Source organism: Canis lupus, chromosome 13, assembly GCF_011100685.1.
Source record: "Canis lupus familiaris isolate Mischka breed German Shepherd chromosome 13, alternate assembly UU_Cfam_GSD_1.0, whole genome shotgun sequence".
Taxonomy (NCBI): Eukaryota; Metazoa; Chordata; class Mammalia; order Carnivora; family Canidae; genus Canis; species Canis lupus.
The window spans coordinates 46,698,575-46,712,430 of NC_049234.1; the positions used below are offsets into that span (position 1 = coordinate 46,698,575).

General features: G+C 38.9%; 1 protein-coding gene across 27 annotated transcripts in view; it reads left to right on the forward strand.

Annotated features, from left to right (window-relative positions):
• The first annotated feature begins 1,739 nt into the window (after positions 1-1,739).
• FIP1L1 (factor interacting with PAPOLA and CPSF1) overlaps positions 1,740-13,856 on the forward strand; it is a 71,486-nt gene continuing 59,369 nt past the window's right edge. For 8 of the 27 annotated variants that reach the window (XM_038556105.1, XM_038556110.1, XM_038556098.1 and 5 more), the window contains exons 1-5: positions 1,741-2,027; positions 3,378-3,422; positions 3,527-3,566; positions 9,607-9,664; positions 10,792-10,895. In XM_038556105.1, coding sequence (XP_038412033.1) covers positions 1,943-2,027; positions 3,378-3,422; positions 3,527-3,566; positions 9,607-9,664; positions 10,792-10,895 — 332 coding nt within the window. In that variant the 5' untranslated portion in view covers positions 1,741-1,942. The other 19 variants (XM_038556113.1, XM_038556115.1, XM_038556119.1 and 16 more) reach the window with 6 other exon arrangements.

Sequence of the window (13,856 nt, forward strand, 5' to 3'; positions counted from 1 at the left end):
GAGATTAAAACCATAGCATTTGTTTAAATAATGGGAGATGGTGTGGCATTGTTGGGATGTAAAAGTTTCCTCTGTGTTTCTATTTTTTTTTTAATATTTTATTTATTTATTCTTGAGAGACACAGAGACACAGGCAGAGGGAGAAGCAGGCTCCATGCAGGGAACCAGACATGGAACTCGATCCTAGGTCTCCAGGATCATGCCCTGGGCGGGAGGTGGTGCTAAACCACTGGGCCACCAGGGCCACCCACCTTTGTGTTTCTGTTAAAGCACATCTTTAACATCTTTTTCCCTTGTAGGCTAGTTAGCTAAGACCCTTCTGATGTCCTCAATAATTCGAGGGCTCTTCAGGGGGCAAGGACTATGCTTTACTCATACCTTGGTTTTCCAAGTTCTTAAAGATGGTTAATAATTGTTCAATAAAGAACAATATGTAGTGACCAAACCTGTAAACCCATCGACTGATTTGTAAACTAGAATGAATTTCTTTCTGTTGAAAAGCCAGTGTCCTGTCCAAGAACGTTGGGCCCAAAAGAGATTTCTCACATCATCAGACTCCGCTTTCCCGTTTCACAGGTGAGAAAACTGAAGCAGAGACGTTAACCACCTGAGGTCACGCAACCAGGTAGGTAAAGAACCCGAACACCGATTTTGACCCATCTATCCTCTTCTCCCAGAAAGAGGTGTTCAAAAGTAGCCTGAAAATGTGGCATCATCTACTAAAATCAAAACCGCACAGACTTTAGGGGATCTTGGAGAAATACTTGTAACACATCTGCAGGAAATCATTTCCAAGGCTCTTCACTGGGGGTCCCTGGGTGGATGTACGTCTAAATGTACATCACTAGGGAAATAACCATATTTCTTTGGCGAAAGCCACGCTGTGGAATATTGGGAAGCACTTAAAAATGGATATAGTAAAAAAAACAAAAAAAAAATGGATACAGTCTGATAGGCTCCCTGCTTGGAGCCTGCTTCTCCCTCTGCCTGTCTCTGCCTCTCTCTCTTTCATGAATAAATAAATAAAATCTTAAAAAAAAAAAGATATAGTCTGGTATATACTAAAATGGAAAGGATCTCCAAGACACTGTTATTAAAGAAAAAAAAAAAAAAAGAAAAGCAATCCGCCGAACGATAGAGTATCGTACCCTTTAGGACTCGCAAACCTCAGCTTCCTCCCCCCAGACAGCACCATATACACGTGAATTTAGACTATTTGAGGATTCACAGCAAACAGCAAACGGGGGGGAGGGGTAGTGGGTGAGCGGGTTTTCGACCTTAACTTCAAAGTCTCGCTTTAAAAAAAAATATTATTCTTATATTATTATTATTATTATTATTTTATATGTCTCGCTTTAACAAAGAGAAGGCGTCATTCATTCATTGGCTTGGCTTTCGTGCGCCCTTACAACCGCCTTTTTCCCTAACGTAGGCACGAATCCTGCTTTCCTCCCGACGGAGGCGACGACTGCGCCCGCGGGCTGGACCCCACGTGGACGACGACCCCAGGCCTCCCGCGCGGCTCGAGGGCGGCGACGTTGACGACAGCGAGCGAGCATCCCGGCTACGGGAGAACAAAGGTGCACCGGCCGCGGACGGGGGCCGACGCAGGACACCCCGCGGAGAGCGCGACCCGCGAGGGGCGGGGCCAAGCGCGCCGCGCAGGCGCAGCCCGGCCCAGGTGCCCGGCGCCGCGGAAGCGAAGCCTCCTAAAGACGCCGCGCCGCGCCGGGGCTGCTGCGCGTGCGCAGACCGACCGCGCCGGAGCCCGTCCTGTGTGCAGCCTCCGACGCCGCGGCCGCCGCTGTGGGACTGGAGCCTCGCGCTTCCTGCGTTCGCTCGCCGGCGGGTTCGCGGCCCCCTCGCGCCCCCGGGCAGCGAGGCCGGGAAGGGGTTGGAGGGGGCTGTTGATCGCCGCCTTTAAGTTGTGCTCGGGGCGGCCATGTCGGCCGGCGAGGTCGAGCGCCTAGTGTCGGAGCTGAGCGGCGGGACCGGAGGGGATGAGGAGGAAGAGTGGCTCTATGGCGGTACGAAACTTCCTGTCCCTTCTCTCACTCCCGGGTTCTCTCAGGCCGCCCGGCCCGGCCCGCAGACGGCCGGCGTCCCGCGCTCCTCACGCCGCCGCCGCCGGGGCCTCCCTACGGAGCCTTCTCCGGCCTGAGTTAGGCCGAGCGCGGCGCGCGCGTTCCCTGCCTTCCCCTCCCCCCCCCGCCCCCCGCGCAGCCTACGTCCCCCCCCCACGCAGCCCACGCCGCCCACGTCCCCTCCACGCAGCCCCCCTCCCCCCCGCGCAGCTCACGCGCCCCCCCACGCAACCCACGTCCCCCTCGGGCCACGCCCCCGCAGGCCACGCCCCCTCCCCGCGCAGGCCACGCCCCCAGCAGCCCACATCCCCCTCCCCCCCCACGCAGCCCCCCTCCCCCCTCGCAGCCCACGCCGAGGCGGCCGGGCCCCTGCCTTCCCCTCCTCCGCGCGGGAGCTTCCGGGCCGCTCCACCCCCCCCCCCACCCCACCCCCCACCCCCGGTTTCATCTCCGTTCTGATCTCTTGGTGTGTCCCTTCTTGCCCCTTGGCTGTAGGATGCCCTCCCCGTCCTTTTCTTTCAGAAACCAGCCTTTTCTGTAATAATAGCTTAAATAAAGTTGATGCTGTAAAAACTAACGTCTTGTTTCTTGATGGTCAGTTTGTATGGAATGCACCTGCAAGGGTACCTCCTTGTCTGAAAGTCGTGCTTTAAAAGTAATTAATTAAGAGACAGAGAGAGAGAGAGACAGACATGGAATACATTATGGCCCATAAAGAAAACCCTGAATGTCTCCTGTATTAAGGTGAAGTTTTTCCTTTTTAAGAGTGCTGTATCACCCACATGATTAGAAGTAATCTCATGCCCCTTAGGCTTACAGTTTTCAGTTATCTCTTATATAGATCATTTTTACCAAAATAAATCCAATGCACTTTGTATTTTGCTCTCGAAAGGGACTTGACTTCTTTTTTTTTTTTTTTTTTTTTTTTGACTTTTCATTAAGTCACAGTCTCTTTTTGTCTGTGGATGGTAACTAGATTTGGAAGTTAATGTGTGTTCCTTGCCTAAAATGTATATTCTTCAGTAAAAAAGTGCACATTTGGGCACCAAGCAGCTCCTTGATGCTGACTTTGACAAGCTGGTAAAATCCACTATTTTTGGTGGTGAGATTCAGCATCAGTAATATTCCTTGAAATGTAAATGTATAGGGTTTCCTTAACAAAGACCTAGAAATCTTTAATGCCTCTTAAGTTAAGCTTACTTTTATAGAAGTAAAGTCTGATTTTTTTTTTTTCATAAAAGACATATCTTGTTAAGTCATTATAAGGTGATCTAACTTTGGATGTACTTATAGGCCCATGGGACGTGCATGTGCACAGTGATTTGGCAAAGGACCTAGGTTAGTGCTTGTGATGATCACTTCAGATTTTCATAATACTGGTTTCTTTAAGAGTGGTTTGTGTGTTAATTTTATTTATTTATTTATGTATTTTTTTTTGGTAGATGAAAATGAAGTTGAAAGGCCAGAAGAAGAAAATGCCAGGTTAGTGGAATTTGTTGTTGATACTTAACACGGATTGTCAAAAATCATTTCATTGTAGTCATTGGCTTGATTACAGCGTACTGACTGAAGGTTCAAAGACATTGAATCTTTTCAAAGTTTATTTCTGTTTAAGGACCTAATCAGTTCTATTTGTTTGCTAGTAGCTTAGGGGACAAAGTTTTTGAAGTTAGGGTTTGAATATTAAACCCTTACTATACCCTTAATATAGCCCTTCATTATTAAGTGACTTTATACTCTTAAGTAAGCTTAATAGTGGAGTATGCAGTATATCCATTGGACTGGTAAGAAAAAAGCTTAACATTTTTTTGGATAAAATCCTGTAAATCACTGCTTTTGCAGTTTATTAATACCTTTGATGGCATAGTGGACTTTTGTTATAATTTCAGCATTTTGTATTTAAATTCAAAGTGGAATTGTTACAAGATTGATTCCCTTTGCTAGACTACTAGAAATATGTATCATTTATAGAGCATGTAAAGGGAGCTTGAGACGTCTCTATTTCTAAACAACTCCCACAGACAAGCATATGCGTATGCTGACATTACCAAATCTATGGTATCAATGCCTTAATGTCCCTTGATGGAGAAGTCGTTAAAAAAAGATATTTTAAAGAATATTTGAGTTTAAAAAGTGGAGGAAGTACCACTTTACAACCATTAGGATGGATGGGCTGTCATCAGAAAGAAAGTAACAGGTGTTGGTGAAGATATGCTGAAGTTGGAACTCTAATACCCTGATGATGGGATTATAAAAACTTGCAGCTACTTGAAAACAGGCAGTTCCTCAGAAGCTTAGACATTGTTACTGTATGACCCAGGAATTCCACTTATATGTATATTCCTTAAGAGAAATGAAACGTACCCACACAAAAACTTGTACATGAATGTTCATAGCAGCATTGTTTATAATAGCCAAAAAACAGAAATAAGCGTCCATCAAGTGAATGGATAGTTAAAATACGATATATCCATAGAGTGGAATACTGTGTGGCAGTAAAAAGAAATAGAGTACTGGTATCTGTTAAAACATAGATGAACCTTGAAAACAGTTCAAGGAGCTAGTCCCAAAAAACTACATATTGTATGATTCTGTTTATATTAAATGTACAGAATAGTTAAGTCTATAGATACAGAGTGGTTGCTAGGACTGAGGTCAGGAGAAAACAGAGAGTGATTACTAATATACACAAGGTTTCTTTTTGGAGTGATGAACGTGTCCTAAAATTAGGTAGTTGTATTGGTAGCCCTGTTCTGTGAACACGAAAAGCCTTTGAGTTGTACACTTCAAATGGGTGGTTTGTGTAGCATATAAATTCTATCTCAAAGTGTTAGGGGTATACCTTGGAGATACTGTGGGTTCAGTTCTACACCAGTAAAGTGAGTCAAATGCATTTTTTGGTTTCCTGGTGCATACAAAAGTTTTGTTTATAACATAAGTGTGTGACAGTATTATGTCTAAACAACAGTGTACATCCCTTAATTAAAAAGTGTTTTACGTTAAGAAAATCCTAACCATCATCAGAACTTTGAGGGATTGTAATGCTTTTGCTGGTGCAGCATCTTGAAATTGAATGCTGCTAACTGATCAGGGTGATGATTGCTGAAGGTTGGGGTGGCTGTGGCGGTTTTTTAAGATAAGACAACAGTGAAACTTGCCACATCCATTGACTCTTCCATTATGAACTATTTCTCTTAAAGCATCTTACTCACAGTAAAACTTCCCTCCAAATTGGAGTCTGTCCTCTCAAACCCTGATGCCTGCTGCTCTATCTACTAAGTTTAGGTCCTATTTTAGGTCTGTTGTTGTCATTTCAACAGTCTTCACAGCATCTTCACCAGGAGTAGGTTCTGTGTAAAGAAACCAATTTTTTTTTTTTTTTTTTTTTGCTCATCCATGAGAAGCAGCCCCCCCATCCGTTCATGTTTTATATGAGATTGCAGCAATTCGGTCCCATCTTCAGGCCCCACTTCTCTTTCTAGTTCTCTTGTTATTCCCACCACAGCTGCAGTTCTTTCCTCCACTGAAGTCTTGAAGCTCTCAAAGTGCTCCGTGAGTTTTGGAATCAGCTTCATCCATACTCCTGTTAATGTTGTTGCTATTTGGACCTTTGCTCATGAGTCACGAGTGTTCCTTTTTTTTTTTTTTTTTTTTAAATTTTTATTTATTTATGATAGTCACAGAGAGAGAGAGAGAGAGAGGCAGAGACTCAGGCAGAGAGAGAAGCAGGCTCCATGCACCGGGAGCCCGATGTGGGATTCGATCCCGGGTCTCCAGGATCGCACCCTGGGCCAAAGGCAGGCGCCAAACCGCTGCGCCACCCAGGGATCCCAGTCACGAGTGTTCTTAATGGCATCTCGAATGATGAATCCCTTCCAGAAGATTTTCAGTTGTCTTTGTCCAGATCTGTCAGAGGAATCGCTGTCTGTGTCAGCTGTAGTCTTACGAGATGAAATGTATTTCTTCAAGAAGACTTGAAAGTCAGAGTGACTCCTTGATCCATGGGCTGAGAAGGAGTATTGTGTTATAAGGCATGGAAATGTTAATGTCCTCGTATGTCTCTGCACCAGAGCTCTTAGGTAACCAGTGGCATTGTCGATGGGCAGTAATATTTTGAAAGGAATCTCTTTTTCTGAGCAGTAGTCTCAGCAGTGGGCTTAAAATCCTGAGTAAACCATTGTCGTAAACAGATACGCTGTCATCCAGGCTTTGTTGTTCCAACTATAGATCACAGGCAGCATGGACTTAGCATAATTTTTAAGGGCCCTAAGACTTTCAGAATGGTTAGCATTAGCTTCAACCTGAAGTCACCAGCTGCATTAGCCCCTAACAAGAAAGTCAGCCTGTCCTTTGAAACTTTGAAGCCAGGCCTTGACTTCTTTTCAGTTGTGAAAGTCCCCGATGGCATCTTCTTCCAACAGGAGGCTGTTTTGTCAACGTCGAAAATCTGTTGTTCAGTGTAGGCAGCTTTATGAATTATCCTAGCTGGATCTTCTGGGTAACTTGCTGCAGCTTCTACATCAGCACTTGCTGCTTCACCTTGAGCTGTTATGTTATGGAGAGGGCTTTTTCCCTTAAGCCTTATGAACCAACCTCTGATAGCTTCAGACATTTTTTTTTTTTTTTAAGTTTCCTCATCTCTTGTCAAGTTTTTTTTTTTTTTTTTTTTTAAGATTTTATTTATTCATGAGAGACACAGAGAGAGAGAGAGACTGAGACATAGGCAGAGGGAGGAGAAGCGGGCTCCATGCAGGGAGCCTGAGGTGGGACTCGATTCTGGGACTCCAGAATCACGCCCTGAGCTGAAGGCAGATGCTCAACCGCTGAGCCACCCAGGCGTCCCTAGCTTTTGAATTAAAATGAGAGACGTGGACTCTTTCCCTTGAGCACTTAGAGGCCATTAGAGGATTATAAATTGGCCTGATTTCAATATTGTTTTTCAGGGAATAGGGAGCCTGAGGAGAGGGAGAGAGACAGGTGATGGTTGGTCAGTGAATCAGTCAGAAAACATAATATTTAGTGATTAAGTTCAGCATCTTAAATGGTTGCCATTCATAGCTCCCCAGAACAGTTATAAAATACTAACATCAAAAAGATCGTAACAAGTACAGTAATGATAAAGCTTGAAATATTAAAAGAATTACCAAAATGTGATAGAGACACAAAAGTTAGCAAATGCTATTGGAAAAATGGCATGGATAGGTGGTACGTTGTTTTTTTTTTTTTTTTTTTTTAAAGATTTATTTATTTATTTATTTATTTATTTATTTATTTATTTATTTATGAGAGACAGAGAGAGAGAGAGAGAGAGAGGGAGGCAGAGACACAGAAGGAGAGGGAAGCAGGCTCCATGCAGGGAGACATGTGACTCGATCCTGGGACTCCAGGATCGCGCCCTTGGCCAAAGGCAGGTGCTAAACTGCTGAGCCATCCAAGTATCCCCAGGTGGTACATTGTTAATCACAGACCTCAGTTATTAAAAACAACTCATCTGGGAAATATAATAAAGCAAAGATGACAAAATGAGGTATGTCTGCATTTTTAACAAAGTGAATGGAGGGAATAAGTGAGACATGGAAATAGAACTAACTTAAGGGCTGCTGAAATTATACTTCCTCACTTAAGAATATCCCCCTAAATTGGAAGATTTTTTTTCCTGCTCATTGGTGTATTGTAAAATTTTGTTATTTAAATTCGTGTATCCAATCCGGTTCCTAACCCTCATTTAGTTACAAAGTTGTGATTTGTGTAGTTTATAGTTACAAAAGTAATTATAATTTCTTCATACCCTGTTTTTTAATTGGTCAAGAATCAATGACTAATGTTATGTATTCACAATTAAATACATATTTTGTGAGCTAATCTTTATTCCATTAATTGTGTTGGTATTAGGTCTTGGTTATGAATCTTGAAGCCTATTTTCTGATAGAATGTTTTTTAATTAAAAGATTCTGTACTCAGCTTGATGTATTGGAGAGAAATCTTCACCCTTCTCTGAGCGTTACTGTCTTTATATTCTTTACTAAGAATTTATTTAGATAGCTATTAAATTTATTTCTTTCTATGGGAGAAGTCTGCTCTTAAAGCTTAATTTTTCTAGCAAGGTTATAATATTACGTTTCTCATTTTTTAATGGTGATAGGGAATTAAAACTTTTAAAAGTATTGGGGAAGGCATGTTCACCAGACCTGTGCTCTAGTATTCAGCTTGGTACATCACTGCATTGCCCTAACCGAGCAGAGTCCTCACTATTAGAGATCTCTCCAGCTTCTTTGTGACTGGTTCATTATTAAAACTTCTTGCATTATTCTGTCTCCAACTTTGTCATGTTTTATTTGCCCAAGTTTTGGCCAAATACACTGTTTTTTGGCAAGCTGAACTTGTTTTCTGGCTCTCTAGACACTTAATTAAGCAGGAGGTAAATTACTGAATTTTAATTGTATATTTATTTTCTTGGGTCAGGCAGTAACACAGTGAAAAATTAACATTTAAGTTTCCAGTTTTTATCCTTCATTTTGCTTTATATGAGGAGTCTATAATAAAATACCATTGGAGAGATTAAATTGACTTATATAAAAACTGCTTGACAGCAAAGTTTAGAAGAGATAAACAGAAATCTAATGAAAAGAGGTTTGAAGAATATCAACATCTAGATGTTATTCTTAGAAATCCTACTAAATGTGAGTTAGTTGCTTTGTACTAAAGTACCTTTAGTTATAAAATGAGGTTAATGGTTAGTTCCCACTATTCAAATCGTAATTATTAAAACACATGCCAATTACACTATAGTACTATAAGTTTTATATAGTGATTAATGACCATATGCTTGAGTTTCATGAGAAAAGGGGGGTTTATTGTTTTGTATCAGTTTTTGCTTTAATAAGGCAAATCAGGCTTATGTGATGATAAACTCTTTTTTAAATCTTAAAATGTATCGCTTATGGAACAAAGAGCATATATCCAGTAAGATAGGCAAAACAAAACCAAGAAGAAGCATGTATGTTGGCTTAAGACTGAAGGAGTTAATATGATCATAGGACAAATCCTGAGTTCCTTAGGCATGGGGGGCTGGGTGGAAGAGGCAACTGCGTGTTAACATAGCCTTTGGCAATTACAGTAGTACCTAGCATATAGTGGATGTTCAATAAAGAGGTTAAGTGAAGGTAAGTGTGATGCATATTTTTAAAATAATATGTAAATAATGAAAGTAAATAATAAAAATGAATAAAAATGAATAAAAAAATAATTAAAACCTTGAATTACACCCTATTGTAAGATTGCAAATTTGATATTGACAAATTGTGGAGTCAATTCTATTCTACTTTGAATGTTGAGTATGGGTATTATGCAAGGCAGTAGGAATAGCATAATAACACAGGCAGTTTTTGCCATCCTTTTTTCTTATCCAGGGGAGAGAATAATTTTAGGAAACTATCAGACATAGCTTAAAAATTGTGGTATACTCTGTCTGTACTTCTGAAAAGTAATACCAGACTTGTGCACTTATTTTTGTTGTTTGTAGTGCTAATCCTCCATCTGGAATTGAAGATGAAACTGCTGAAAATGGCGTACCTAAACCGGTAACATAAGGCTTTGAAATCTAGTTACTCTGCGTTTTAAAATCTTTATCAGTAGTTTCCTATTCACTAAGGGAGAAAGCCAAAAATTTAACGTGACTTTCGGTGTTCAGCATGATGCAGCCCCCTTTTATATCTCTCATCTCATCTGGTGCCATCAAAAGCACAGTGATGAGAATAGTGGGAGGAGACTTTCCATGAAATAGAACATGTACAAAGGCTTGAAGTTTACCGCTTTCAAGGAGCTGAATGATTGTAGCTCAACTGAAGAAATCATAGTGAGCCTCATTTTCAGGGAAAACATTAAGTCCTAAGTTTGATTGTCATAATTTTTGGCAAAATTTTTTATGTAAATATGTGATAGTCTCTAACCTCATTCATATCTCTTAAAAGTGATGTTTTTCGGGGTGAAGTAATAATACTGATTTTATTAACATTTCAGCATTCTGATCCTGTAAAAAGAAGGAAATCATTATCCTACAGGCTTGAACTTGTATACAAAAAAATATTTTGCCCAAGTGATCTACTTTTTTGTTTACTATTATGTGGCTAACCACAAAATAACCTGTTAGAGCCACAGTAAAACCTTTGTAAATAGTCCCACTTTTTACTCATAGAAACAGTATTTCTTCAATCATTTGCATCCAGGGACTCTTCTAACTGTAAATGAATGACAAGAATAAGTGAGCTACTCCTTAACTATTTGGGGCTTTTTAACCATTACTGATACAGGTAATTATTTTCATATTCTTGCCAAAAATTCCTTTTCTTTTTATAATTTTTAAAATAATTTTATAATTTATGTTCTAGATATCTTAGTACATGCCTTAGATTCTTGCCTTAGATTCTTTTTGCAGAGAAGCAGTTATAGGTCATAGGGAAAAAATACACATGGTGTTATTTACAAAAAGATGATGCTAACAAAAAAAAAAAGATGCTGAAGGATTTTATTTCACATTCTTATTAATCACATATAACAGTTATAATTGAGGTAGCAATGCTATGAAAATGTAACTTTTTCTCTAAAACTGTATGTCAGTGAACACAATGATTGCTTTTTCAGTTATTCATGTTAGATATTGAGATGGGTTATTCAATATAGTATTTTATAATTGTTTCTGTTGGTATAGAAAGTGACCGAGACTGAAGATGATAGTGATAGTGACAGTGATGATGATGAAGATGATGTTCATGTCACTATAGGAGACATTAAAACAGGAGCACCACAGTATGGGTAAGTTGGTTTGTTTTTTTTTTGTTTGTATGTTTTTTTTGTTTTTAAGATTTATATATTAGAGAGAGGGAGAACACGCACCCAGAAGGGGAGGCAGAGGGAGAGAATCACTCCCCTCTGATGAGCCCTGTGTGGGGCTCAGTCTCATGACCCTAAGATCTTAACCTGAGCCAAAACCAAGAGTTGGACACTCAACCGAGTGAGCCACCCACGCACCTCATGGGTAAGTTATTTTTAAGTAATGATTATGTGCGTAAATCAAAGGTAGTGTGCTTTTATCAAACCAGTGGTGGTGGATTCCATTGTTTTTACTTTTTTCCATTTTACCATGATATGAAAGAACTCTTGTTAAAATTTCACCATGAATTTTTAGAAGAGTAGATCTTAAAAATTCTCATCACAAGAAAAAATATAGAACTGTGTTGGTGATGGATGGTAACGAATTGTAATCATTTTCAGTTTATACATCTATTAAATCATTATACTGTACACCTAAAGTTACAGTGTTGTATAATACACTTTTATCTCATGATAAAAAAGGGGTTTCACCATGAAAATATCTTAAAGAGAAAGTTATTTTATAGGTAAAGAACGTGGAAGCAGCTGTTTTTGATTTCTGAAATTAAGGTGTTTTTATAAATGAATTGACTACTGTAATTTCTTTTGTTAGAAATCCTTAAATTACAGATTTCATCTATATTGTTCTTCCCTTGTATTATCCAAAACTGAGTTTACATTTTAATTTTTGTCCAATAAAAACAGTATCAGAGATATTTTTTTTGCTCTTCATAGTATATTTTTGAAGTTGTTAGGTATCCGTAGGCTTTTTAAGACATTATATCAAGTTTTATAGTCTGTAAAACTGGATCTAGTGAATTGACTGTCATTAGCTTACAGAGCACATAAAGAATCTTGCAGGATGGTTAGAAGGGAATATATTTAAGTACAGAATGTGATTTTGTTATGGTGGTACTTAGGAGTACTTTTTCTGTGTTTTATCAGATTGGATATATAATGTGGTACTTGCACATTGGAAACAAACTTTTCATTAACTGCTCTATAATTCATTATGCAGCCTTATCTGGACTCAATATATACATAAATATTTTTGAATATTTCTATAGTAGAACCATTTTTTTCCCAAAGTTATTTTAGGAGCTTAACGGTAACTCAGTTATTGTCATGGTCGATTTCACATTACAATAAGGACTCCCTGTGTAATTTTAAAACTGGGGATCAGGGTTTAGGAGAGACTTAATCATGTTACGGGTAGACAACTCTGAGTGTTCTCATTTCTACTTAAAGATTAGTTTTGGGCTTACATATAATGCTAGTAGACCTTTATGCGAATAGGCCTTTGCCGTCTGCATTATGCAAAAGGTACACTATAATCATTGTGTGTCTAGTAAATACTATTATATAAAATTATTTGTGTTTACAACTGTAGAACAGTTAAAGCAAATGGTGGGTTTTTAAAATTAATTTGACCAAATTTTTGTAGGAATTGCATTCAAATAGTAAATGTACATAGACTCCCATAGTACTTTCTCTGAGTTTTATTTCTTATAGCAGTTTCTAGTTTCATGAAATGTGGTTAGTTTGTTCATGTTTATCACCTTTAGACTCTAAATTCCTTGAGTAGAAACCATAGTTTATGAATTTCCCTTTTTCTCACATTGCCTTACATGTAGTAAATATTTAGTAAATGTGTATTGACTAAATAGACTGAATGTTAAGAACTCAGTTGTCTTTCAGTGTTTTTTCCTCAGTATTTCAATACAAAAAATTTCAAATTATCCAAAGTTGAAAGAAGTGTGACAACACCCATTTACCCATCATCTAGATTATACAATTTACATTTTGCTAGGTTTGCTAAATGTATATCATACAAACGTGTAAATGTATCTCTGTCCATGCTTCTACCCTTCAATTGGTCTACTTTTTGTTTTTTCTATGTTTCAAAATAACTTTTATAGATCTTTCTAAAGACTATAGAGCTTATTTAATGTTGATATTTCAAGATATATCTCTTGAAAACTGAAAGAGCCTATGAGAAAATAAAATTTGATGAATACTTTGTGCACAGAATTTTCAGAAGCAAATTATATTCAAGGAACAATACTAAATGGGTTTGTTGTAAGCTCTTAGTACAAAATAGCATTTTTTTTAGGTAGCATACTTTTGTTACAAAGTTCATTTCATCTATAATGTAACGAAGAAAAGCAAAGTTTAGGTTAGGAATAATTTAGCTTGTAAAGAGAAGTGGTTTCTTACCTTTGAGATTCATCCATTCATTCAGTAAACACTTAAAATAATTGTCTGGTACTGCATTAATTGATGAAAATATGAAAAATAATAAAATATCCTTATTTACTGGAATCAGTGAGGGAGACAGATATGTGCAAATATTTACAGTCTAAGTGCTAGAATAGAAATGTACAAGTGAATTAAAAACTTTTGAGAGGATGGTTGCTAAAAGCCTATACGTGTTGAGAAGATCCTAGAGGAGATAATAATGAATTTGTGTGAACGATTCTTGAGACAGAAGAAAGAGGACTGGTGACTTATCAGAGGCCACTACTAAGATGTGGAAGCAGGGCTTAAAGGAGCTGCATGGCTGGAGAATACAATAGATGGCGAAAAGTGGTTGAGACCTCTTGAGGGAGTACATACCTTTAAAAGTTTTTAAGCAAGTAAGATTATTTGAAAAGATAACTAGCAGCAGTAGTTGAAATGGACTAAATAGAAAATTAGTTACTATATTTGAATTGTTCACATGAGGTGATAATCCAGACTAAGCTAGTGGTAGCAGTATAGGGATAGATGGAAAAAGATGCATTTGACTGTGTCATGAGTAGAAATAACATGGATAGCAACATGGTTGTGGATGCAGAGTGAGTTAAAGGACTCAGTGACCTAGAGGTTTCTAGAGCAGTTAATGGAGTACCTGACATGTATGGG